Source organism: Vigna unguiculata, chromosome 10 (assembly GCF_004118075.2).
Source record: "Vigna unguiculata cultivar IT97K-499-35 chromosome 10, ASM411807v1, whole genome shotgun sequence".
Classification (NCBI taxonomy): domain Eukaryota; kingdom Viridiplantae; phylum Streptophyta; class Magnoliopsida; order Fabales; family Fabaceae; genus Vigna; species Vigna unguiculata.
Genome location: NC_040288.1, coordinates 4,742,384 through 4,767,125, shown reverse-complemented (window position 1 = coordinate 4,767,125; position 24,742 = coordinate 4,742,384). Strand labels below are relative to the sequence as shown.

Genomic DNA, 24,742 nt, shown 5'->3' with positions numbered 1-24,742 from the left:
ATTAATATTCATTTGATATGTACGTCCAGATATAATCTTTTAAGAAAATCCCCAAAAAAAAAAGACATTCAGACAAGTACAGCTAACAGATATTGAAATTACAAATGTGCACAATATTTGTAAGGATTAGTTTAGACTTTAAGTATATAGAAAGGTTAAATATGTTTTTGATCCCTTAACTTTTAGTGAATTTTAGAATTAGTCTATTTTGAATGAATTATCTTATTACTTAGACGAATTATCTTATTGTTTTGCAAATTCATATGCACTTTTCATTGGTGATCTTTTGAAACGAACATAATTTTGTATAATTATTTGTGCCCTCAAATTTGTTTGAACAGTTCTATCAGCATAAACGAACACAACATAAGTCATACATTTTGATGTTATGAAGACATTTATCACTTAGCTTTTCTAATAAAATAAATGACACTCACTTCTTTTGTATTCTTAAGAAAAATATACTAAACTTCCTAAATTTTAATAAAGTGACATCTAACTCATCTATTTAATTTATTTTAAAAATAATTTCAGGTGTAGTGTGTAACACTCCATTTAATTAATAACGTAATTAAAGGAAGCGTCACACTAGAATAATATCGTAGCACAGTCTCGGAGTTTAAAAGTAACACCATACATATATCCAAATCGCGTAACGGAGTCAAACTGAACCAGGTACAAATATTCTACAGTAATCAAATTGGGAATTTAAAGGATAGATACTACATGGGCCGTGGCCCTAAAAGAAAATCCAGGAAACAGGATCCAGCCCAGGCAGGCTACGCAGCGGAGTCACCATTCCCCTGTTGACCGCGAGAACCTCTCGCCTCTGCTCACATCAATAAATCGATGATCATCGCAAAAGAGAAGAATTACATACAAGACAATCAAACAAGCAAAGGGTAAGCTAGAGCCAAAAAGATTTTATCATGCAATCAGATATGCCTTCACAGTCCAATATACATATACCATCCAAGCATGTTATGACCTTCCAATCAATACACTAAGACTCGACTCGACTCATCCGGATACATATAACCTGGTCAGATTCAGCGGATGCTTGCACTTGTGGTGGATACCTCTAATCACCCCCGAGCTATGTGTTACAAGTGTTACAATGAATCAATTCCCCCACACAAAAGGTTAGCCCTTAATGAGTTTCAGGCCTTCTGCTACTCTCCCCACAAGAGTCAGTCCGCTCTAAGTGAGACTAACTGACTCCTTAGAGTGTCAGGATGCAATCCTTACCTTGATACCTTACCAAGTTATATTGATGGGGCACCACCATGGACACCCACTAACAGGGGCCATGGAATTACGTCCCGACCACTGAAGCACGACCCTGAAATCCCACCTAGAGATTTCCAAGGAATTACGCACTGACACGGACCAAGCATACCAGACCAATCAAGAAAGGTTTATCACACATATACATATACATCGCATACCATCTCTTTATAATTCACCTCTTTCATTTCTTTCCCAGTGGTTCCATACCCTTTCATTACTCTCAAACCATAGTTGTGGAATTTCATCTCATGCCAATACCATGCCACTTTAACACCAACCATCTCATTTGTTTCACATGCCGAGATCATGCAATCAAATCAATCCAATTTATAACCACAGCTTATCTCATGCATTTCATTTCGCAGGTATCATACATTATATAGGGTACATCATAAATCCAACATTTCATTTAGCCAAGTGAATGAAACAACACAACTCGCAGCAGATCTCGCTCAAGCCAAGAGTCCTCGCTCAGGCGAGAGGAGTGCCCTCGCTTAGGCGAGATCGCGACAGGGGCATGGGGAGGCTTTCGCATGGCTCGCTTAGGCCAGCCCTCCTTGCCTGAGCGAGACAACCCGTCGCCCAAAGGTGAGGTTCCTCGCCTGGGCTAAAACAGGAGCAACAGGTCAAGAGCTCTCACACGTCCTCGCTTAGGTGAGCGTCTCTCGCCTGAGCGAGATAGTGTCTCGCTCAAAACAAGGGCTTCCGCCTGAGCGAGAGCTCGAGTGCAGCTCTGATCTGTTCCTGCAAGTCTCGCTTGGGCGAGTGTGTCGAACCTCGCCACTGTTTCTCCCTGCCACATTCATATTTCAGATCCAAACAAAAATGCTAACTAGCTCATACATCCACACACTACGCCAAAATTGTCAATAGACAACGCTTTTTTTGATAATAGATAACGTTTTTTAGGCGCTATCTATTGGAGCGATATCTATTAATAGAGAGCGTTTGTAAAAAAGCGCTATCTAATGACACCTTATAGACAACACTTGACTAAACAAGCGTTGTCTATGTATTTTCAGAAAGACAGCACTTTTTGCAAAAAAGTGCTATCTATAAATGCTCTTATAGACAACACTTATGTTTTCAAACACGATCTATGTATTCTTCGATAAATAGTGTTTTTTCAAACAAGTGTTATCTATTGATTTGATTATTTTTTTTATAATTTATTTAATTTTGCGTTCATTCTTCTTCTTTTAGTGTTATCTTTCACTCCAAATTATACTACAACATTTATAAATGTCACTATTATAAATTATTCTTTAATAAAATATTTTATTATTTATTATTTTTCTCCTATATTTATAATTTCATAATTCAATAAATTTTTCCTTAATAATGACAATTTAAATTATATAAAAATATTATAAAACTCTAAAAACAACATGTCGGTATACAAATAAAAATGAAAAGAAAAGAGATTTCATTAATTGTTCAACAATTTCAAAGTGCCAAAGAGTTGAAATATTTAAACATAAAATAGACAACATTAAAAATCATTGACAAATCTTAATACAATACTACATTTAAACCTAATCTTAATGTGTTTTGCTTCCACCATTTGATCATCCTGCATCATTTGGACATCATTTGGGCATCATTTAGAGACAATACACCACTTCGAACATCCTGTGCATTCAATGATTAAAGAATATAAGTAATTGAATAATTTTAAAATAGTAATACAATAAGATTAGGTAATTTGCTTAAGTAAATTATACCTTATTATACCATACGGATGTACCAAAACAACAATCATTGCAGCGAGAGGTTCAAGAATATCTTCTCCAGAAGCAACTAAGGCAAGCAAGGTTTGCATTTGGTTTATTGAATGCTTCGTCTTGCAAACACATCCTACTAGTAGCGCCGGTAGTTATCAACTTCAAAAATGCAACAAGTGATGCAAAAAATAATGGCAGAAAAATAATGTAGAGTTTTGCAACATGACCTTTGTGATCAAATGCTTTTATTTCCCAAATAAGTACAATGATAAAAACTCTAGCCAGAAAATGACCCTATAAATAAATTGAAACTATTTAAAGCAAAGAACTACAGAAATTTGAGAACACGTGCTTTGAATGAGCTAAACTAATTCCACCATTCATTTCCGTTAAAGATAAAAGTTATGGCTGCTTGGGAAACTCTTATGTCTTTCCTTTACGACCTTTTTTCCACCATGACAAATGACATCTATAATTTATCATAAAGCTAATGAAAAGGTCTAATATAAAGTAAACATAATTGATAGATATGAAACTAGTTCAACTTGATAGAAACTCATGAAATTAAATTATCAGAAATTATTTTCAATTATTAAACGTTTGTTGTTTTCAGTCCAAACTTAATATGTCTCACATGAACAACCAATATTACATACACACACATAAACTTTAAGAGATACTTTTCACGAAACAACCCGATCTTCAAAACCCACCACCAGAATCAAATGAACGAATTTTCCAAAGATGATATATAAAGGTCCACTACCCCAGTGTCACTACATATAATTGAAACTACACATACACATCGGTTTAAAATTACTAACCTTTATTGCAACGATTTTGGGACTCTACAACAAGGTGATTTGGAAGCTTTTCGGACTATATTAGTAGCGTTCTCTCAGGTTGTATCAATATTGTCATGGCAAGGTTTGGGTTTGTATTAGTGATGAACTGATGGTTAGGGTTTTGATCTGGCCGGAAACGTCAAAAGCGAGATAAGGTGACTATGATATTAGAGAAGGTCGAAGAACGAAATAAAACCTAAGTTAGTGATAGTCGAGAATGATTTTCGCAAAGAAGAGGCAATGCGGGCGTGAAATTTTTTTAAAATTTTTTAATAAATAATAGATGGCGTTTTTTTTAATAAAACGCTCTTTATTGATATTTGAATACACAACACTTGAATTTAAAAGTGCTTTCTATTAATTTATTTAATTTTTCTTTTTAAAAATAAAATATAAATTCAATATAGATAACGTTTTTTGGATGAAGCGCTATTTATATGTCCATATTTTATAGCGCTCATTTTATGAAACGCTGTTTTTGGGTCCGTAACTTAATTTAAAGCGTTTAATTAAATAAGCGCTATCTAAATAGTGTTGTCTATCGATCATTTTGGTGTAGTGACAGCTGCATACAACTCAACCAATCATGAAACAAACGCAAAACAACCATAATCACACTAACAAACAGGAGGGTTCTAGCTTCCCTTACCTGGAAAGGGTTTAGCACGGGACCTCGACACCACAAGAGTGAGCACAGCAGCTCCGGAACAGTTTAGGGAACTGGAAAAATAGTGGAACAAAACATAAGAGGAGCTCCCTACAAAACCCTAACTGGGAAAACACGAAAACATAACGAGGGAGGGATGGTATGAGACGAAGGGTAACTTACGTTGAGTAGGAAAGAGCTCGAGCGAACTTGACAACAGTGAGGAAACAAACCCTAGCAGAGGGGTTGACGGCTTCAGCTCAAGGTTCTCTGAAAGTGAGTAGAAAGTGTGAGTTAGGGCAGACTTAGGAGTGAGTTTTATCTTTTGGGGCAGCCTTTAGGCCCAACAGTTTTTAAGGCAGCCCTTAAAATATTAGAGCAGAAAACTGGGCCTTACATAGTGACGTTTCTCTTATCCAAATTGTATTTATACTTTTCTTTTTCCATTACTACAGTGGCCTCTTTAGGTATATGTTAATGTGAGAAGGAAATGTTTTTTATTCTTTTAAAAACTAAAGAGATACACATGCCTAACATAAAAAAACAAATATATATATATATATATATATATATATATATATAAACGGAAAAAATTTCATACTTATATTAGTGTGTAATGCTTTTATTCGTAGCTCAAAGTCGCTGTTGGTCTAATTTCTTAAATGGCGAAAGTTAAAAGGGTTCTGTAATGGTCTTAAAACGCGCTTCCTCTGCTATAAAATATATTAAGCTTTGGCTATTTCCATGTTTTCGCTACTTTCAAAGTCGCTGTTGGTCTAGTTTGAATGCCGTTGGTCAACTCTTCACTGTGTTGCATTATTGCTTTCTCTCCCAACACTTCATGACGTTATCAATTCCTTCCATGGAACTTGCCTCATCAACTTCCAAACTCTCACTGATGTATGATGTGCTCATCAACTTCACTGGAGAAGACATCCGCAGGAAATTTGTTTCTCATCTCGATTCTGTCCTCTCTGCTGTTGGACTCACCACTTTCCTTCACCACGACAATGGAGTGAAACCAATGCACGAACCTATTCTCAATCTGTGTCGGGTAGCAATAGTTGTTTTCACCCAAACATATCCCAATCTGCTTGGTGTCTTCATCAACTTCAACAAATCATTGAATGGCACGAAACTTATTCCCGACATGTTCTGCCCGTATATTACGAAATTCAGCCATCTGATGTACGTCTTCAGAAGGGTGACTTGGAAATGCCTTCAGAGTAACTGCATACCTAACATTTTCAGCACAAGAACTGGAGCATGGCATGTCCAGGTGGAGTCACGCAATCACCAAAGCTGCAAATTTCTTTGGATGGGATGAGAGTAATTACAGGTAAATCACTCACTCACTCAACCATATTTTAAGTTTGTGATCTAATTTAGGTGAGATACATGACTTTTTCTATAATTGCTATTGAACTTGAAGGAGTGATGCTGAACTTGTGGACACAATTGTTAAGAGGATTCTTTATTTACCAGCCTTGTCTGCTACTAAATTTCCAGTTGGATTACAATCCTACGTGGAAGATGTGATTCGCACTATCGAAAATAAATCCACGAAAGTTTGTAGGATAGGGATATGTGGAATGGGAGGATCGGGTAAAACCACGCTTGCCAAAGCCATCTATAGTCAAATTCATGGTACATTCGTGGAGAAAACTTTTGTTGAAGATATTTCAGAAGTTAGTCGGAGGAGAGGGCATGTTCATTTACAACGACAATTTCTTTCAGATGTCCTGAAAACCAAGGTAGAGATACATGACGTTGAAATGGGAAGAAGTATGATTCTGGAAAGACTTTATCGGAAAAGGGTGCTCATTGTACTTGACGATGTGAATGAACATTGTCCATTAGACCTATGGGAAAGTAGGGCATGGTTCGGTGAAGGAGCTGTAATAATCATTACAACAAGAGATGAAGACCTACTAAGGAAACATGAAGTTCGTTCTGTTTTTCGGATAAATCTAATGGATGAAAACCAGTCCCTGGAGCTTCTTAGTTGGCACGCATTTAGAGAAGCAAAACCGAAAGAAGAATTCCATGACCTTGCTAAAACAATAGTTACTTACTGTGGAGGACTACCTCTAGCTCTTGAAGTCATTGGATCTTATTTATATGAAAGGACGGAAGAAGAATGGAATCGAGTATTGTTGAAATTAGAGAATATTCCCCGAGATGAAGTTCTACAGAAATTGAAAATAAGCTTCGACGGTTTGGGTAATCAAATGGAAAAAGATTTATTCCTCGATGTATGTTGTTTCTTTGTTGGTAAAGGCAGAGCTTATGTTAGGAAGATCCTAAATGGATGTGGAGTAGGCGCTGATAGTGGAATAAGAGTTCTCATAGAGCGTAACCTCATCAAGTTAAAAGAATAACAAATTTGGAGTGCATCCTCTGCTACGAAAAATGGCAAGAGAAGTTATTGTTGAAATTTCAAAAAGGAGCCTCGAAATAAGAATCGGCTGTTGCTTGATAAGGATATGCATCATGCACTGTTAGAGAATACTGTAAGAACATTCTTATTCTATGGTTTTGAACTTCTTTTGGAAGTGGTTGCTTTCTCACGTCGAATATATTATTTTTTCTTAGCTCTTTTCATCACGGGAGAAAAAAGTCATTCACAGATCGCCTATGGAAAGTGATTTATTTGAACGTTATCCTCCTTTAGAGATAAGTGAACCATTAACATTGGTGAAAATCACTAGAGATTCTGAGTTCCATCCTAAGAAATTGAAATGGATCAGGCAAGCGTTTCCTACAGAATACCTACCTAACGACCTTTGTCTCCGTGATGCAATAGTGATTGATTTAAAATACAATCTTCTTCGATTCTTCTGGAAAGAACCCCAGGTTTTATTATTAGACTCCATTTTCTTTTAAAACTTAACTCCAAATCAATGTAGTACTTGTTTCCACTTATTTATTTTATTTCATCATTTTCTTTTCTAATGTTTTATCAAAAAACTATCTTCTTGAAGGTTCTGGTGTCGCTAAAAGTCCTCAATCTCAGTCACTCCTTGTACTTGACAGAAACCCCTGACTTTTCGAGACTACCGAGTCTTGAACAACTCATTCTCAAAGATTGCCCCAGATTGAGCCAAGTACACCAATCTATTGGATGTCTCTGCAATCTTACACTTCTAAATTTGAAGGATTGTACAAGTCTAAACAACCTCCCAGAGGAGATATATAGGTTGAAATCTTTAAAAACTCTCATTCTCTCTGGTTGTTCAAAGATAGGCCTAATTGAAAAAGATATAGGACAAATGAAATCCTTGATAACTCTGATTGCTGAAAATACAGTTGTTAAACAAGTTCCTTTTTCCATTGTAAGCTCAAAATGCATTGGACATATATCCCTACATCATTTTGAGGGATTGTCATATAATCTTTTTCCTTCTATCATTAGGTGTTGGATGTGGCCAACATTGAATCCCCTATCTTATATTCCTCCGTTTTGCATGGATAAGGATCATAATAGTGGGGATGACATTATGCCACTATTTAACACCCTTGCAAATCTTCGAAGTGTTTTGGTTCAATGTGACACCGAGTTTCCACTATCTAAGCAAGTAAAAACTACTCTGGTGGAATATGTTGTAAATATTTCAGAATCAAGAATTTCAAAGCATCACTTCAGGTTATCTTTGATTGGCTTTGGAAGACACAGTGAATTCTTCAGTACTGTGAGAGATAGCATATCTCAGGTTCTTCCCTAACTCTTTTATTTCTTTATTACCTTCACCATTAATTTAGCTATTAATTAAGAGAACACAAAATAAAATGAAACTTTTAAAACCCTTCACTTCTTTCTGATTTTGTAATGAGCTAACCAAGTCATTATACTTATACTAAGTACTCGGAAGTTAATTTCCACTTCCTTGCTTTTCTTGCTTCATGACTGTTTTATTCCCAATGATTGTAGAATTATAAACTGAAAGAGATGAAATAGAAGTGCATTCTAAATTCTAAGGACATGATGGTGATATATACAGAACAAAACTATTAACTCGATTTGTTTAAATTAATTATCATTAATATGACATAATTATGTGTCACATTTTTGTTAGATTATAAATGCTAAATTCATAATATTAATGATAAAATAATGATTGCAGAAGACAATTTGAATAGCAAAATTACATAAATAATTAAGCTTTTCATCTCATAGTACAGGTATTTGCAAGCAGTGAGTCAAGTGATGTTTCTCTCCCTGGCGACAATGATCCATATTGGTTGGCCCATATGGGTGAGGGACATTCTGTTTCTTTCACTTTGTCTCAGGATCGTGTCATGAAGGGAATGGCTTTGTGTGTTGTTTATTTATCAACCTCCAAAATCATTGAACCTATAGTTACTGCTGTCTTAATTGTTAATCACACAAAGTGCACATTACAAATGCACAACCATAGCTCAGTAATGTCCTCTAACGATGAAGATTGGGATTTCATAATGTCAAATTTAGGATATGGAGACAAGGTGGAGATTTTTGTAACTTTTGGTCACGGATTGGTGATCAAGAAAACTGCTGTCTATCTTATATATAGTGAATCAAATCGCTTGGAAATGGAGCCTTGTCCTGAGAAAAGGAAAATGCTTTAAATAAATTCATTAAGAAAATGTTAATGTCTGAGTTCTGGTAAGTTAATTTTTTTGAGAACAGAAAAGGAGTTGGAGCCAAAGAAAAATTCCTAAGGATATCTGGTAATGAGACTTCTGGTAAGTCATTCGTCTTCTTTGAGAACAGCAGTATCTCTTGAGTTATGGAATTAATCATGGTGTTCTTGTTTGCAATTCAATTTTATGGCTTAGAGTTAAGAAGTTCATGTTTATTTTACCCTGTTTCTCACTCCTCAGTGGTGCTTCCTTGGCTTTACATGAGCTGTTTATTGTATCTGTTTTCTGATGGGTTGCCTTTTGTCAAATCTTTTTATGTATAATTTAAATATGTCAATTTTTTTTTCAGTGTATATTTATTAGTTTCATTACAGTTTTTTCAGTTTTGCCTTTTTATTATACCTATTATTTCAATTTTCAGTTCTTAAAGTTCATAACTTGTTCTTTCCAAATATATTCATGTTAAGTCGAAAGTAGTGATAATCTTATTGTGCCAATTAGGTTGCTTGTTGCATTAGCAGCAAAGTTGTGTTTCAAAATTTATTTTGATGTGAAGTCAGCCTTTTCAAATTATTTTGCTTAAAAACATATCCATGTTGAAAATCATAAAGCTTTCTTGTTTGAGACAGTGGAAACAATGTCTATAAGCTTTAAAATGGATAGAAATAGGCACCAACGGCCTGATATAGTAGAATTGACCTGGGTAAATGATACGCCCCAAAATATATAGAATTATCCTTAGTCATTTCATGGTTGATATTAGCTATTATTGAATGCTATCTACTTAGTCATTTCAGGTTGTACCCATTTCTGCCACCATAGAAGACACAATGTATTCATTTCTCCTTGGAAGTCTCCTGACTTATACCATCATTCGTCATTATCCTCTTCTTTTGCAGATAGAATATGAAGCATCTTATATGCAAGGTATGGTTGGGAACATTCACACACACTATGCACCTTGGAATTAGGAAAGGTTTCTAAGTGTTCTAACTTCAAAGAAAAGTTTAATGTCCATGATGTTGTATGAAAGGTTATCCTATGTTGATTACTGTTTTAGTTGTTATCCCGGGTGATTGTTTGAACTCATTAAAGATATATTTTCTATTGACTTTAGAGGAGATTACACTAAAGCAATAGAAAAGCTGGAGGATCTTGAAGAATTAACCAATTGTTATTTGGGAGTTTGAGGTAATCCACCTATTTTTTGGTTACTGTTATTGTTTATTATTGTTCTTATTGGTATTATTATTTGAGAAGTGACATCACATTCTTTCTACCGCATTAGTATTGACTAAAATTTTTGAGTCACAAAATTATGTGGGTTGCACTCCTTATCATGTAGGTTGCACACCTTATTAGATTCATCACTCTTTACAAAAATCATCTTATATATAACTCTTCAATAAGATATTACATTGCAATAAAATACTAACTTATCCATTAGTGTGAACCTAGAAAAAGAAGGGGTCTTTTGAGACCGGATTGATGTTCTATTTTTTGTGAAATACCAATCTACTCTTCTTACCACTTACTTTTGTTTTGTCTTTCTGTGTTATTTTTAGATACCTTCTTTCATCTATCTTTTAATTAATTTTATCCTTCTAAAGGTGTAGTGTTTCTTAAGTAATTACTACGGGCTTCAAGACGTTTGCATGTCATTCTTCGATGTTTTGCTGCTGCAAGCATTTGGCATCAACTTATTTTTAAAGTTTCTCTTTTCAAATCTTTAGTCATGGTATTTGTGCTAGCAAGGAAGGGTGCCACCTTATACAATCAACATTCTTTATTCAAGGCATTCGATTTCTGCTTAACCCTCACCACCCTTCGTACTAAAGACGTTGAAGCTTGCATTCATTATCTAGTGGTATCCGAAAACTAAGGTAAGAATATAAAGGTGAGATGCCTCTTAGATCCTTTTAGCTTGCTTTTCTTTACACTATATTTGTTTGCTGCTTTTAATTTATTTGTTTACTAATGAAGGCTATTAGAATTTGCCTACAAGTCTTATTTTTAGATAGTTTAGACTCATGGTCTTCTTAGATTTCATTTTATTATGGGATTATTGGTAAAAATATGTAGCTATGCAAAGTGGTAATATCCTATACTCCTAGATTATTAGTTTATGATGTATGGATATTTTATAAGTGATGTATTTGTATCATATTTCAAAATTGATTTGGGGTATTATAATATTATTTTAAATCTAAACTTAAACACAAAAGTTGAAAATGTTTTGGTGAGTTGATGCTTAGTGCTTCCTGTATTTTCATTAAATAATTTTTACAGTGACTTAGTATAGTATATTAAGGTGTAAACATTATTTTCTTTCCAATACCCGTGCTCGAGTCTTTTAATTATTAGGATTAGGAACTGCTCAAGCTCCACCAAATTGATTTATTTTTGTATATATTCATCGAAATTGAATAACAAAATTGTGTTTTTTATATATTTCAGGAACCAAATGGAAGTGGTTCTACATTGAATGACAAAGGAGGCTCAACGAGATGAAGCAAGGCCTTGTAAAGATTATTACAACCTTAGAAATTATGTGATTGTGATATGATGGGGAAATTTATGAACTTTTAGAAAGTTCTAGGATTAGGATTACGATAACAACTTCAAATGTAGAATTGTATTGTTTAACAATTATTTTCAAATTATCTTTCTTGTTTTTGGATATTTAATTCTTGAGTACCTTGCAATTTCTTGATCAATCAAAGAAAAAAAGTGTTTATTAATTTTTTGTACAGTGTCATAAAATTTTGTATATTTTAAATTATTATTAAAATAAATTTTATAGAATTACAAAAGTATAAATATAGGTAGAAAATAATAAATAATTAAATATTAAAATTGTGACAATTGATAATGATGCAGTTTATATGAGAATTAATTATAATAGTGACAATTAAAAATGTCATAATACAATGATAATAATGTCAGTTCCAAGCGTCGTTTTTTTTATTGAATTTTTTTTCTAATAAAATATTACGTCTATTTTAACTGATGTTATTTGCTTTTTAAAATTGTCACTTTATATTATATTTTGTGACTGCAAGAATTACGACATTTCTGGAACTGTCGCTCAAGTAAAAAACAACGGTTAAAAATGACGTAAATTGCAAAAATAACTGTCGATATTTACATGTTTTTTTGTAGTGGTACTTGGTTTTTGGGCTTTTGTATTTTTGTATTTAGATAGAAAGTACTTGTTGATATATAGATTGAGTGGAGTGGAGGCTATGAATGGGTTTCCTCTCATCCTCTTTCATGACACCACTTTTGATTTTGTCTATTTACTTATACAAATCATTCACTATTATGGAACTACTCTTTAAATGTAACTTTAGGTCCATTCCTAGCACCTAGGCTCTAAGATTATCAAACTTCAATACTAGCTTCAAAGGCTTTAGAATCCTCTTTGTTATGGCTTTAGTTTTTTGACTACTTAGCCAACTCCAATACTGATGGCCAACTTCAGTATAGGCAAATTTTGTTTTTGGTTCAAAAATCCTTGACTTATTTGACCAACTTCAGTACTGGCTAGTTATGTTTTTTAATTGGGAGTCAAGAATCCAAATCCTTTTTTTGCCAATTTTCTTTATTGTGCAACATCCATAGGTAAGCTCGAGGATATTCATGATCTTTTCGTGTAAAGAGACGTGGGGAATAAGGTTAAGAAATGCAAGTTTAGTTATTTACTCACCTTGTTATAGGTGAAATGAAAAATCTGGAGAAATTTTTAGGTCTGATGTGCATGGCACAATCTCTTATAATTGCAAGGTTGTACCCCTAAAACCTCAAACACTTATTGAGAAGAGCTTTCTTTTTATCTTTCTCAACGTTGTTCTTACTTTTCCTTTCTAGATTGTTTAAAGATCAAATTTTCTGCATAATAAAATGTAATAGAGAAAAAGTTCAAAAGTTCCCTGTAAATTTTCTACTCAGTATCAAGCAGCTCTAGGCTCTATTGATTACAACAAGTCATTTAGTTTCTATCCGGCTTTCATTCAATCTTTTTCTTTAATTCAATGCTCAAAACTAGACTAAAATCTCAACATCCATAATTTGAAACACACTTAAAATAAATAAAAAAAATTAGCACTTTTGCAATCTATCTAGTATTTTCAAAATTGTGCCTTGTACAAAAATTCAAAATTTATGTTCTTACCTTATAATTAAAGATCATTGAATCCATAATGTAATTAAAAAGGAATCAACCCAATTGGATAAAAGTCATGCATCAAAAAAAAATAACAAAGGTAAAAAATGTCATATTTGAATTTTACACTAAAGAGCAAGTCCTCTACAATATTTTTGGTATTTTCAAAACTAAATCGCATCTTCAAAAAAACTTCAAAAATTATGTTCTTACATTAAAATTAAATATCATTGAATCAAGAATGTAAAGCAAAAAGAATCAACCTAATTGGATAATTGTGGAGAAAGTTATGCATTAAACAAACATCAAAGAACAAAGTTATCCTATGCAATTTGTCTGGAATTTTCGAAATTAAACTGCATCTTTCACAAACCTCCAAAAACTACGTTTTTACATTCAAAATAAAGATAATTGAGTCAAGAATGTAATGAAAAAAGAACCAACTCAGTTGGATAATTGTGGAGAAAGTTATGCATAGAAAAAATAAGGGGTCATCACTGACAAATTTCAAATAAAGAGCATAATTTCTACAAAATTTTCTTTCAATAGTAAAAAAGTACACAAACATTCCAAACAAGAATACAAATATGTATTTTTTTTCAACTTACTTGTTCTAGATCTATTTGAGAGGAAACACAAAATGAAAAAAATCTATGTGAGAGCAAACCAGAAAATGAAAATAAAGATTTTATAAAATACAAAAACAAAACTTTACAAATATACAAACTTGATCTTTACAAGATATGCACATATTTACAAAAAGAAAAAAACTACCAAATACTTGAACTAAGTCTCTAGCAACGATGCCAAAAACTTTATAAGTAAAAACATGGGTTAAGATTTTATATCCATAGGGCTTGGGCCTCAAATCCCCAACATGACACAATATCAAGTTTTAAAAGAGTTATTAAGTTATGTCACTTATTGGCAAGTGCACCAAGTCAGTTGTAGTACAGTCGAATGGGTGCAATTGTATCCATAGAGATTTAGCAAGTATATTGGTAGTTGGTGTTTGGCTTTTTAAATTTATGTATTTGGATAGAAAGTACATGTTGATATATAGATTGAGTGGGTGGAGCCTATGAGTGGATTTCATCTCATCCTCTTCCACGACATCATTGCTAATCTTGTCTATTTACTTCTGCAAATCATTAACTGTTTTGAGAGTGCTCTTTAAATTTAGCATTAAGTCTATTTCTGACACCTAAAGTCTAAGATCATCAAACTTCAATATGATCCCCCAGGGATTGCTTCAATGAACCACTTGCATAAAGATCGAAACTCTATAACTAGCTAAAACCTTATATCTATTCCTAGCATTTGAAAGCAAGAGAAGAATTAGTTGGACCATAACTTGGAACTAGTTCCTACTCAACCTCTATTGGCAAAAAAAAGGGAAGATTTAAAGATAAGAAGATTTTGATGATGACAAGGAATCTCAAGCAAATTGGAATATAATTTGAAGACAAGTTAATTAATGTTTAAAGCTCTATTGTAATAAGTTAATTATGTGTTGAGTAGTTTAAAATAGCTTAGAAACAACAACCAACTCTTAATTTTTTTGGGATCCTTTTATTTTTGTAAAGTTCACTGTGATAATCGATTATGACTTAGGATAATCGATTATCTTAACCTGTGCTCATTTTTCAGAAAATCCACTTGAATAATTGATTATCAGCTCAAACTTTTGGTTTTAGAAAACACACTAGAATAATTGATTATCATAAGTGATAATCAATTTCCCTAACTGTTTTGAAATTGTCTTTCCAGCTTCTTGACCTAAGTTTTGAACTTCTTTGAATATAAGTCTTTTCTTCTTGCAAAAACACAGTTTGAAGAACTAGAGTTCTAGTGCTATGACTGCAAAGTGTTCTCAAATCCTCTATTCTCTTAATCTGATTGTAGTGTGATTATTATAGTGATTGAGTTAATCTCTTTGTTTAAGAGATTAACAACTAGATGCAGAGTCTGTCGATTTGAACCTGTATAAATATCTAGGTTGAATCTTCTTCCCTATACTTTAATTATCTGCACTTGCATTTAAAGGAACTGAACTTTAATTTAAACGGTAAAATTTTGGAAATTTTTTTGAAAGTATTAATTTTAATACTAAACTAATTCACCCCTCTTGTTTTTTGTCCATTATTCTAACTATCCCAAGTCAGTAAAATAAGACGAGTAATTTAGAAACAGATTGAATGAAACAATTGATGAATATTAAAAGTAAAAATATCGAGATATATAATTCATGGTAGTTAGAATCGTACGATTCGTATCGCGATACGGTTCAAAATTTTGGTCCAACGAAATGTATCAGTAGATGAATCGTTTTTTGACTTGAATCGTGTTCTGAATCGGATGAATCGTGTAGGAATCGTATGATTCCCGATTCAGTTCCGTTTCAGCCGATTCTGACACGCTTACACTTCCCCAAAATATTTCTCAAAATACACATATCACGACACACTACCTACACGCTAGTCAGACCTACTACTCACACCGGATGAGCTTCACGCAACATGCAATACACATCGAAAATGAAAAAACCCAAACTGAAGAGTCACATTTGGAAGGATATTTGGTTATAAATTAAGAGGGGAAAGAAATATGAGATGCATACGAAGGTGGAGAAGAAGCATAAAGTGAAAGAGAAAAGAAGAAGTATAAAAAACCTGACTGCCCGTGAAGAAGAAAGCACCGCGTGAAGAAGAAAGCCTGAAAGCATTTTGAACAGGTTTGCTTTCTGCTAAAATTTTTTCTGCTCAAATGTTTTTCGCCTAAATGTTTTTTGCCCAAATGTTTTCAAATGTTTTCCACCACTGGCTTTTTCATATATTGCTTTTTATGAAGTTTCTAGATTTTTAAGTTTAATAATATTTAATTTAATGTACATCACATCAACCTTTTATTTCACTTTTTTGGAAACCTTCACACGTGATCTCTTGCTTTACGTTTTTATTTTTTGTTTAAATTCCATCTTTTTAGCATAAAGATCAGAATCTACGTTTCTTTTCCAAATAAAATATGTTTTATACTTTAAAATAATTTAGCATAATTTACGTTTCTTTTTCATAGTTTACTAAAACATAATTAATCTTTAAAATAAAGTATACGTTTTATACTTTATATTTTGATAGTTCCTTTTATGTATTTTTATTCTGAATGTTAATTTAAATTTTTTTTATTCTGAATGTTAATGTAAATTTTTTTATTGTGAATGTTAATTTAAATTTTTTTATTCTGAATGTTAATTTAAATATTTTTATTCTGAATGTTAATTTAATTTTTTTTATTCTGAATGTTAATTTATATTTTTTTATTATGAATGTTAATTTATATTTTTTAAGAAGAAATATTAGTTTGAATTTATTCTTATTTGTAGAATTAGAAAGAGTATGTCTCAAACAAAGAGAAAGAAAGAAATAGATATTACATGGAATCATTGTGAGAGTGTTCCTCCTCATAGACTTTTAGTCAAGTGCAAATATTGTTCACATACTTGTTGGGGTGGTGTAGCAAGAATGAAACATCATCTTGCTGGAACAAAGGAGAATGTCATTGCTTGTACATCTGTTCCTGATGATGTTAGAGAAATGTTTTTGAAGTTATTAGAAGATAAAGAAAAATAAAAGAAGCAAATCGGGTAGACTGTTTTGAAGAAACAAATATTCAATGTAGTAAGAAGGGGAAACAAGGAGTTGCAAAACAGACAACCATAAATGAAATGTTTAAAGATAAAGAGTTGGTGATTCAAGATATTTGCAACTGCATATATGGGAATGCTTTGCCATTTAATTTGGTAAGAAGCTCCTTATTTACCCAAATGTTGAAATCTGTTGGGAAATATGGAAAGGGTTTAAAGCCTCCAACTTATCATGAAGTTAGAGTATCTTATCTGAAAAAAGCAGTTGACAATATCCAAGCTAGTTTGGAGAAATATAAGGTTGAATGGGAAAAATGGGGATGTACTTTGATGTGTGATGGTTGGACAGATGGAAAAGGGAGGTCTCTTACCAACTTTTTAGTTAATAGTCCAAGCGGAACAGTGTTCTTAAAATCTATTGATACCAGTAATGTGATCAAGGATGTTAAACAAATGTTTGAATTGTTAGATTCTGTGATTGAAGAAATTGGGGAGGATAATGTCGTGCAAGTTGTGACAGATGGTGCTTCTAATTTTGTGGCAGCAGGAAAGATGTTAGAAGAGAAGAGAACTAAACTATTTTGGTCTCTGTGTGCAACTCATTGTCTTGACTTAATTCTTGAAGACATTGGTGAACTTCCAGTATTTTACAATACGATTGCAAATGCAAAAAAAGTCACAACTTTCATTTATAGACACACATGGGTCCTAAATTTATATAGAAAATATTCTAAAGGAAAAGAATTAGCTCGACCAGCAGTCACAAGATTTGCAACTGCTTTTCTAACCCTTTAGTGTATAGCACAACAGAAAAATGCTCTTCGAGGTATGTTTGTTTCAGAAGCATGGACAACTAGTAAACATGCTAGTAAGACTGAAGGTAAACAAGTAGTGACCATTGTTTTATCTGATGTTAGATTTTGGAAATCTATCCAATATTGCCTGAAGTGTGTCACTCCACTTGTAAAAATACTAAGGCTTGTAGATGGAGACTCAAAACCTGCAATGCCATATATTTATGAAGCAATGGATAGAGCTAAAGAGCAAATAGCTGCAAATTTCAAGAATGAAGAATCTCATTATAAAAAGGTGTGGAAAATAATTGATACTCGTTGGAATTTGCAGTTACATAGACCTCTTCATGCTGGTGCTTACTACCTTAATCCTAAGTAAGTAACTAACACTATATTTTCTTAGATTACAATTTCATAACTATAACACTATACTTCTTTTTTATATTAGATTTCATTATGACAAAAACTTCAATCCGGATGAAGATGTTTCATATGGTTTGTATGAAACCATAGAAAAAATGATCCCTGATAGAAGGATTAGATTTCAACTTGATTAACAACTTGATAGATTTAAGAAAGCCCAAGGATTATTTGGAAGAAGCATGGCAATTGACATTAGGGATAAGAAGCAACCTGGTATAATTTTTTTTTCAAGATTTTATTAAAAGCATAATTTCACAATTATAAATGTTAGTTTTGGCATTGCAGCTCTTTGGTGGGAAAGTTATGGTTTTGAAGGTAAAGAGTTGCAAAATCTAGCAATGAGAATTTTAAGTCTCACTTGTAGTGCTACTGGTTGTGAAAGAAACTAGAGCATATTTGATCAAGTCCATACCAAAAGAAGAAACCGCTTGGAACAACAAAGATTAAATGCTCTTGTCTTTGTTAAATATAATCTTCAACTTGAAATGAGACAAAAGGTTAGAGAAGAGAAAGGAGATACTTATGATCCTATATGTCTATCTAATATTGAATCAGATGATGAGTGGATTACTGAAAAAGAGGATCCTTGTCTACCAAACGATGTTTCATGGATGGATATACACGAATCCTTTACTCTTGAAGAGGGAGCTCCAAGAAAAAAAGGAAGAGGGATCCAAGAAACTTAAACATAAAGGGAAAATCTACTACACCAGCAAATGATGATGGAATTGAAGGGATGGTTGAAGAAGTTGAGGAAGAGGATGAAGAAGATGACGATGAGTTGCCACAAAATGTTATATTAGATGAAGAAGATGATCTAAGTGACATTGATCTTGGACAGTGGCGGAGCTCTTTAGGAGCTAGCGGGGGCCACGACCCCCCCCCAATTTTTTTTCAATTTTTTTTAGTTTTTTTAATTTTTTTAAATTATTTGTTTAACTTTTTTTAAATTATGTATATTATTAAATTTTTTAAATTATGTCTATCTTTTTAAATTAGGTAATAATATATTAAAAAATTAATAAAAGTTAAGTTAGATATTTTTTTAAAGTATAATATTTAATGTTAATAAATAGTAAAATATAAAATCAAATATAATAAAAAAATTATTAAGATAATTTTCATTTTCTCTTTTCATTGTTTACTAAGTTTTTTATATGTTGTACTTATCTCTCATTTTTATCTAACTTTTTGTTACCGAAGAAAAAAAAAAGTTAAACAGAAACTCATTATTTGTATCCTCATTTTTTAATCTTTTCTTCCATTTTTAAAGAGAAAAGAAGATAACTTTATCTTGTCTAACTTGGTAATGAAATACCTGTTTAATATTTAGTACTAATTTTTATCTTATGACATTTTGTATATTATTTATTTTTTATGAATATAGAAAAGTAAGTAATGTATTATGCGATTTTTTATAGACAATTTTTAAGTGAATTTGATTATCATAATTTTTGTAGTAGTTATGTCTCTTAATGTTTGATTAGATTATGATAAAGAAAAAGTTAATATTAAATTTGTTTTTTAAATAGGTATATTGATGAAAAATAAAAGAATAAATTCATTTTTTTAAATTGATAAAAGAAAAGTGAAGATCAAAACAGGACAATATCGTTACTCATTGCATAACAATGAAATGGAATGCTTGTGATGACTTTTGAATCGATACGTGCATATTAGTAAAAGGAAAAATGAATATTTTGTAAATAATATGGTTATTTATACTGGAAAAAAAAATAGCTGAAAAATGTACTTATAATTGAATTATTTGATAAGTTCTAGAATATGAAAAAATGATGGATAATCTTTAGATATGTGAAATTTCTTTTATAGTTATAGTTATATTAAATTATATATTCATTTTATTGAATTAGTAGTAGTAATATTAAATATATAAATTTTAAGTATATTATTTTGGCTCCCCCATCAATTTTGATCAAGATCCGCCACTGATCTTAGAGATGATGAATGAAAGAATAAAATTAAGATGTAACATTTAAATTGGAGATCTTAATTTAATTATAATATATAATATTTTTAATGTTTTTTATTTATCATGTATCTTACGATTCAAAGTAAGATTCAATTCACGATTCAAAAAATTTACAAAACGATTCACGATACGAATCTCGTTTCGATAACTATGATATAATTGATTACATCCATCCTGATATGAAAAGGTTAAACTACTCGTAAAGTATCGCAAACCTTTTAAGGAATTGGTTTGGTATGAACATAAGTAATATTTTACCGCTAAAGGTGGATTGCATTAGTAAATCAAGCACCGATTAAATTAGTAAATCAAGAATTGATTAAATTGTTAAAATCAGATACTACGTCACAGCAAACTAGAATTCAAAGTAAACATAAATGAAAAAAAAATGTTTGTTTAATAATTACAACAAAATAATATTGAAATAATGTTATAAAAATGTGTCTCATTCTTTTGTAGTTCAAATAAAACGGAAAATTACATTTACTTTACGTTTTCAATAAAATGAATGACACCCATCTGTTTTGTATTTTTAATTTTTAATAAATCATACTAAACTTCCTAAATTTTAATAAAGTGATATCTAATTATTGTATTTTATTTATTTAAAATTAATTTCGCGTATAGTTACATTTCTGTAAATTATATTTATACTTTGTAATGTTTTTTCATTATTACAATACAGTGGTCTCTTTAAATATACCTCAACGTGAAAAGAAAATGTACTTTCATTCATAAAGATATGTAAATTTAAAAAAACGGAATATAATTAGAAAACTTTTCATAGTTAACCGGTGTAATGCTTTTTTCGGTGGCTGAAAGTGGGTGCGGTCTAATTTCTTTCTTAAATGGCTAAACTAAAAAGGGTTCTGTTATAATAGTCTTAACGCGCTTCCACTACTAAAAATAAATAAATATTTGACTACTTTGACTGGTTTTTGTGTCTGTACAGATCATCTCTTTCACTGTGTAGCATTTTTGCTTTCTCTTCCAACACTTGATGACGTCATCAATTCCTTCCATGGAACTCCCCTCTTCATCTTCCAAACTCCCACCGATGTACGACGTGCTCATCAACTTCACTGGAGAAGACATCCGCAGGAAATTTGTTTCTCATCTCGATTCTGCCCTCTCTGCTAATGGGCTCACCACTTTCCTTCACCACGACAATGCAATAAAGCCGGTGCACATCCAACAACCTATTCTCAATCTGTGTCGGGTAGCAATTGTTGTTTTCACCGAAACCTATTCCCAATCTGCTTGGTGTCTTCATCAGCTTCAACAAATCATTCAATGGCACGAAACTTATTGCCGACATGTTCTGCCCGTATATTACGAAATTCAGCCATCCGATGTACGTCTTCAGAAGGGTGATTTTGGAAAAGCCTTCAAAGCAACTGCACACCAAACATTTTCAGCACAAGAACTGGAGCATGCCATGTCTAGGTGGAGTCACGCAATCACCAAAACTGCAAATTTCTTTGGATGGGATGATTGCAACTACAGGTAAATCGCTCACTCAATAAGCATATTTTAAACTTTGATTGAATGTTCTTAATACGTGACTTCTTCATTAATTTCTATTGAACATGAAGGAGTGATGCTGAACTAGTGGACACAATTGTTAAGAGTGTTCTTAATTTATCAGTCTTGTCTGCTACTAAATTTCCAGTTGGATTACAGTCTCGCGTGGAAGATGTGATTGAAATTATAAAAAATAAATCAACGGAAGTTTGTAGGATAGGGATATGTGGAATGGGAGGATCAGGTAAAACCACCCTTGCCAAAGCCATTTATAGTCAAATTCATGGTACATTCGTGGAGAAAAGTTTTGTTGAAGATATTTCAGAAGTTAGTCGGACGAGAGGGCATGTTCATTTACAACGACAACTTCTTTCAGATGTCCTGAAAACAAAGGTAAAGATACATAACGTTGAAATGGGAAGATGTATGATTCTGGAAAAACTTTATCGGAGAAGGGTGCTCATTGTACTTGACGATGTGAATGAACATTGTCCATTAGACATATGGGAAAGTAAGGGATGGTTCAGTGAAGGAACTGTAATAATCATTACAACAAGAGATGAATACCTACTAAGGAAACATGAAGTTCGTTCTGTTTTTCGGATAAATCGAATGAATGAAAACCAGTCCCTTGAACTTTTTAGTTGGCACGCATTTAGGGAAGCAAAACCAAAAGAGGAATACTATTCTCTTGCAAAAAGACTTGTTGCTTATTGTGGAGGACTACCTCTAGCTCTTGAAGTCGTTGGAACTTATTTATATGAAAGGACGAAAGAAGAATGGAATAGAGTATTGTTGAAATTAGACAATGTTCCTCGACATGAAATTCTACAGATATTGAAAATAAGCTTTGACGGTTTGCCTAATCAAATGGAAAGAGATCTATTCCTTGATATATGTTGTTTCTTTGTTGGTAAAGGCAAAGTTTATGCTACCAAGATCCTAAATGGCTGTGGAGTAGACGCTGATAGTGGAATAAGAGTTCTCATAGAGCGTAACCTCATAAAAGTTAAAAATAACAACAAATTTGGAATGCATCCTCTGCTCCGGGATATGGGAAGAGAAATTATTCTTGAAATTTCAAGTAAGGAACCTTGGAATAAGAATCGGGTGTGCCTTGAAAACGATATGCATCATGCACTGTCAGAGAATATTGTAAGAACATTCTTAATCTATGGTTTGAAACTTCTTTTGGAAGTGGTTGCTTTCTCATGTCGAATGTTTTTTTTTTCTTAGCTCTTTTCATCACAGGAGACAAAGGTCGTTCACAGATCGCCTACAGGGAGAGATTCATATGAACGTTATCCTTTAGAGGTAAGTGACCCATCAAGATTGGTGAAGATCAATGCAGATTCTAAGTACCGTACTAAGAAATTAATATGGATCAGTTGGCAAGGGTTTCCATCAGAATACCTACCTAACGACTTTTATCTGCATGATGCCATAGCTATTGATTTAAAATACAATCTTCTTCGATTCCTATGGAAACAACCCCAGGTTTTTATTACGAGCCATTTTCTTTCAAAACTTGTTTCCACTTATAACTATTTTATTTCATCGTTTTCTTTTCTAATATTTTATCAAAAACCCATCTTCTTGAAGGTTTTGGAGTCACTAAAAGTCCTCAATCTCAGTCATTCCATGTACTTGACAAAAACACCTGACTTTTCGAGACTACCAAGACTTGAACAGCTCATTCTCAAAGATTGTCCAAGATTGCACAAAGTTGACCAATCTGTTGGATGTCTATGCAATCTTACACTTCTAAATTTGAAGGATTGTACAAGTCTAAGCAATCTCCCAAGAGAGATATATAAGCTGAAATCTTTGAAAGCTCTCATTCTCTCTGGTTGTTCAAAGTTAAGCCTAATGGAAAAAGATATAGGGCAAATGGAATCCTTGATAAGTTTAATTGCTGAAAATGCAGTTGTTAAACAAGTGCCTTTTTCCATTGTAAGCTCAAAATGCATTGGACATATATCCCTACATCGATTTGAGGGATTGTCACATAATCCTTTTCCTTCTATCATTTGGTGTTGGATGTCGCCAACAATGAATCCCCTATCTTATATTCATTCGTTTTGCATGGATAAAGAGCATAGTAGTGGTGATGATATTATGCCACTATTTAACACCCTTGCAAATCTTCGAAGTGTTGTGGTACAATGTGACACCGAGTTTCCACTATCTACACAAGTAAAAACTACTCTGGTTGAATATGTTGTAAATATTTCAGAATCGGGAATTTCAAAGCATCACTTCAGGTTATCTTTGATTGGTTTTGGAAGACACGGTGAATTCTTCAATACTGTGAGCGATGGCATATCTGAGGTTCTTCCCTAGCTCTCTTATGTCTTTATCACCTTCACCATCAATTTAGCTATTAAATAAGTGAATATAAAATAAAATTAAACTGCAATATGAAACTTTTAAAACCCTTCACTTCTGTCTGATTTTTGTAACCAGCAAACCAAGTCATTATACTTATACTAAGTACTAGGAAGTTGAGTTCCACTTCTTTGCTTTGCTTGCGTCAGGATTGTTTTATTCCCAATGATTATAGGATTATAAACTGAAAGAGATGAAAACAGAAATGCATTCTAAATCTCTAAGGTCATGATGGTGATATATACAAATCAAACTATTAACTAGATTTGTTTAAATTAATTATCATTGATATGTCTTAATTATGTGTCACATTTTTATTAGATTATAAATGCTGAATTCATAATATTAACGATAAAATAATCATTGCAGAAGACAATTTGAATAGCAAATTACATAAAAAATTAAGCTTTTCATCTCATGGTACAGGTATTGGCAAGTAGTGAGTTAAGTGAAGTTTCTCTCCCTGGCGACAATGATCCTTTTTGGTTGGCCCATATGGGTGAGGGACATTATGTTTCTTTCACTTTGCCTCAGGATCGTGTCATGAAGGGAATGGCTTTGTGTGTTGTTTATTTATCAACCTCTGTTCCTGCAGAGAACAAATAAGAAGTCAGGCACAAGAGTCACCTTACCATGTAGTCCGCTATCTCCTCAGTTGGCCTCTTCCCATTCGATACATGTCGG

At 32.7% G+C, this 24,742-nt stretch overlaps 3 protein-coding genes and 1 long non-coding RNA gene across 4 annotated transcripts in view; 3 read left to right on the top strand and 1 right to left on the bottom strand.

Annotated features, from left to right (window-relative positions):
- Positions 1-2,752: 2,752 nt before the first annotated feature.
- LOC114166019 lies at positions 2,753-4,803 on the bottom strand. The gene is made up of 4 exons (XR_003599832.1): positions 4,689-4,803; positions 4,509-4,579; positions 3,015-3,147; positions 2,753-2,922 (listed from the first exon to the last, which is right to left on the bottom strand). It is a non-coding gene; the product is annotated as an uncharacterized LOC114166019 (long non-coding RNA).
- Positions 4,804-5,252: 449 nt separating this feature from the next.
- Positions 5,253-24,742, top strand: part of LOC114167014 (TMV resistance protein N-like) — a 45,121-nt gene continuing 25,631 nt past the window's right edge. Inside the window, exon 1 of the mRNA XM_028051910.1 lies at positions 5,253-5,844. Coding sequence (XP_027907711.1) covers positions 5,777-5,844 — 68 coding nt within the window. The 5' untranslated portion in view covers positions 5,253-5,776. The remainder of the gene's footprint in view (positions 5,845-24,742) is intronic.
- On the top strand, positions 7,374-11,813 carry LOC114167018 (disease resistance protein LAZ5-like). Its single transcript, XM_028051919.1, has 5 exons — positions 7,374-8,218; positions 8,688-10,055; positions 10,246-10,319; positions 10,862-11,011; positions 11,586-11,813. The coding sequence occupies exons 1-2, from the start codon at positions 7,460-7,462 to the stop codon at positions 9,111-9,113; spliced, it is 1,185 nt and encodes a 394-aa protein (XP_027907720.1). The 5' UTR covers positions 7,374-7,459; the 3' UTR covers positions 9,114-10,055; positions 10,246-10,319; positions 10,862-11,011; positions 11,586-11,813.
- Positions 21,078-24,712, top strand: LOC114167017 (TMV resistance protein N-like). Its single transcript, XM_028051918.1, has 5 exons — positions 21,078-21,652; positions 21,742-22,825; positions 22,907-23,167; positions 23,273-24,001; positions 24,485-24,712. The coding sequence occupies exons 1-5, from the start codon at positions 21,147-21,149 to the stop codon at positions 24,662-24,664; spliced, it is 2,760 nt and encodes a 919-aa protein (XP_027907719.1). The 5' UTR covers positions 21,078-21,146; the 3' UTR covers positions 24,665-24,712.

Excerpts from the sequence above, each read along its gene's own strand:
- LOC114167017 (XM_028051918.1), top strand. The coding sequence starts at position 21,147 with ATGACGTCATCAATTCCTTCCATGGAACTCCCCTCTTCATCTTCCAAA. Across the intron at positions 21,653-21,741 it reads TGGGATGATTGCAACTACAG|GAGTGATGCTGAACTAGTGG; the intron begins GTAAATCGCTCA and ends TTGAACATGAAG. Across the intron at positions 24,002-24,484 it reads TGAGCGATGGCATATCTGAG|GTATTGGCAAGTAGTGAGTT; the intron begins GTTCTTCCCTAG and ends CTCATGGTACAG.
- LOC114167018 (XM_028051919.1), top strand. The coding sequence starts at position 7,460 with ATGTTTTATCAAAAAACTATCTTCTTGAAGGTTCTGGTGTCGCTAAAA. Across the intron at positions 8,219-8,687 it reads TGAGAGATAGCATATCTCAG|GTATTTGCAAGCAGTGAGTC; the intron begins GTTCTTCCCTAA and ends CTCATAGTACAG.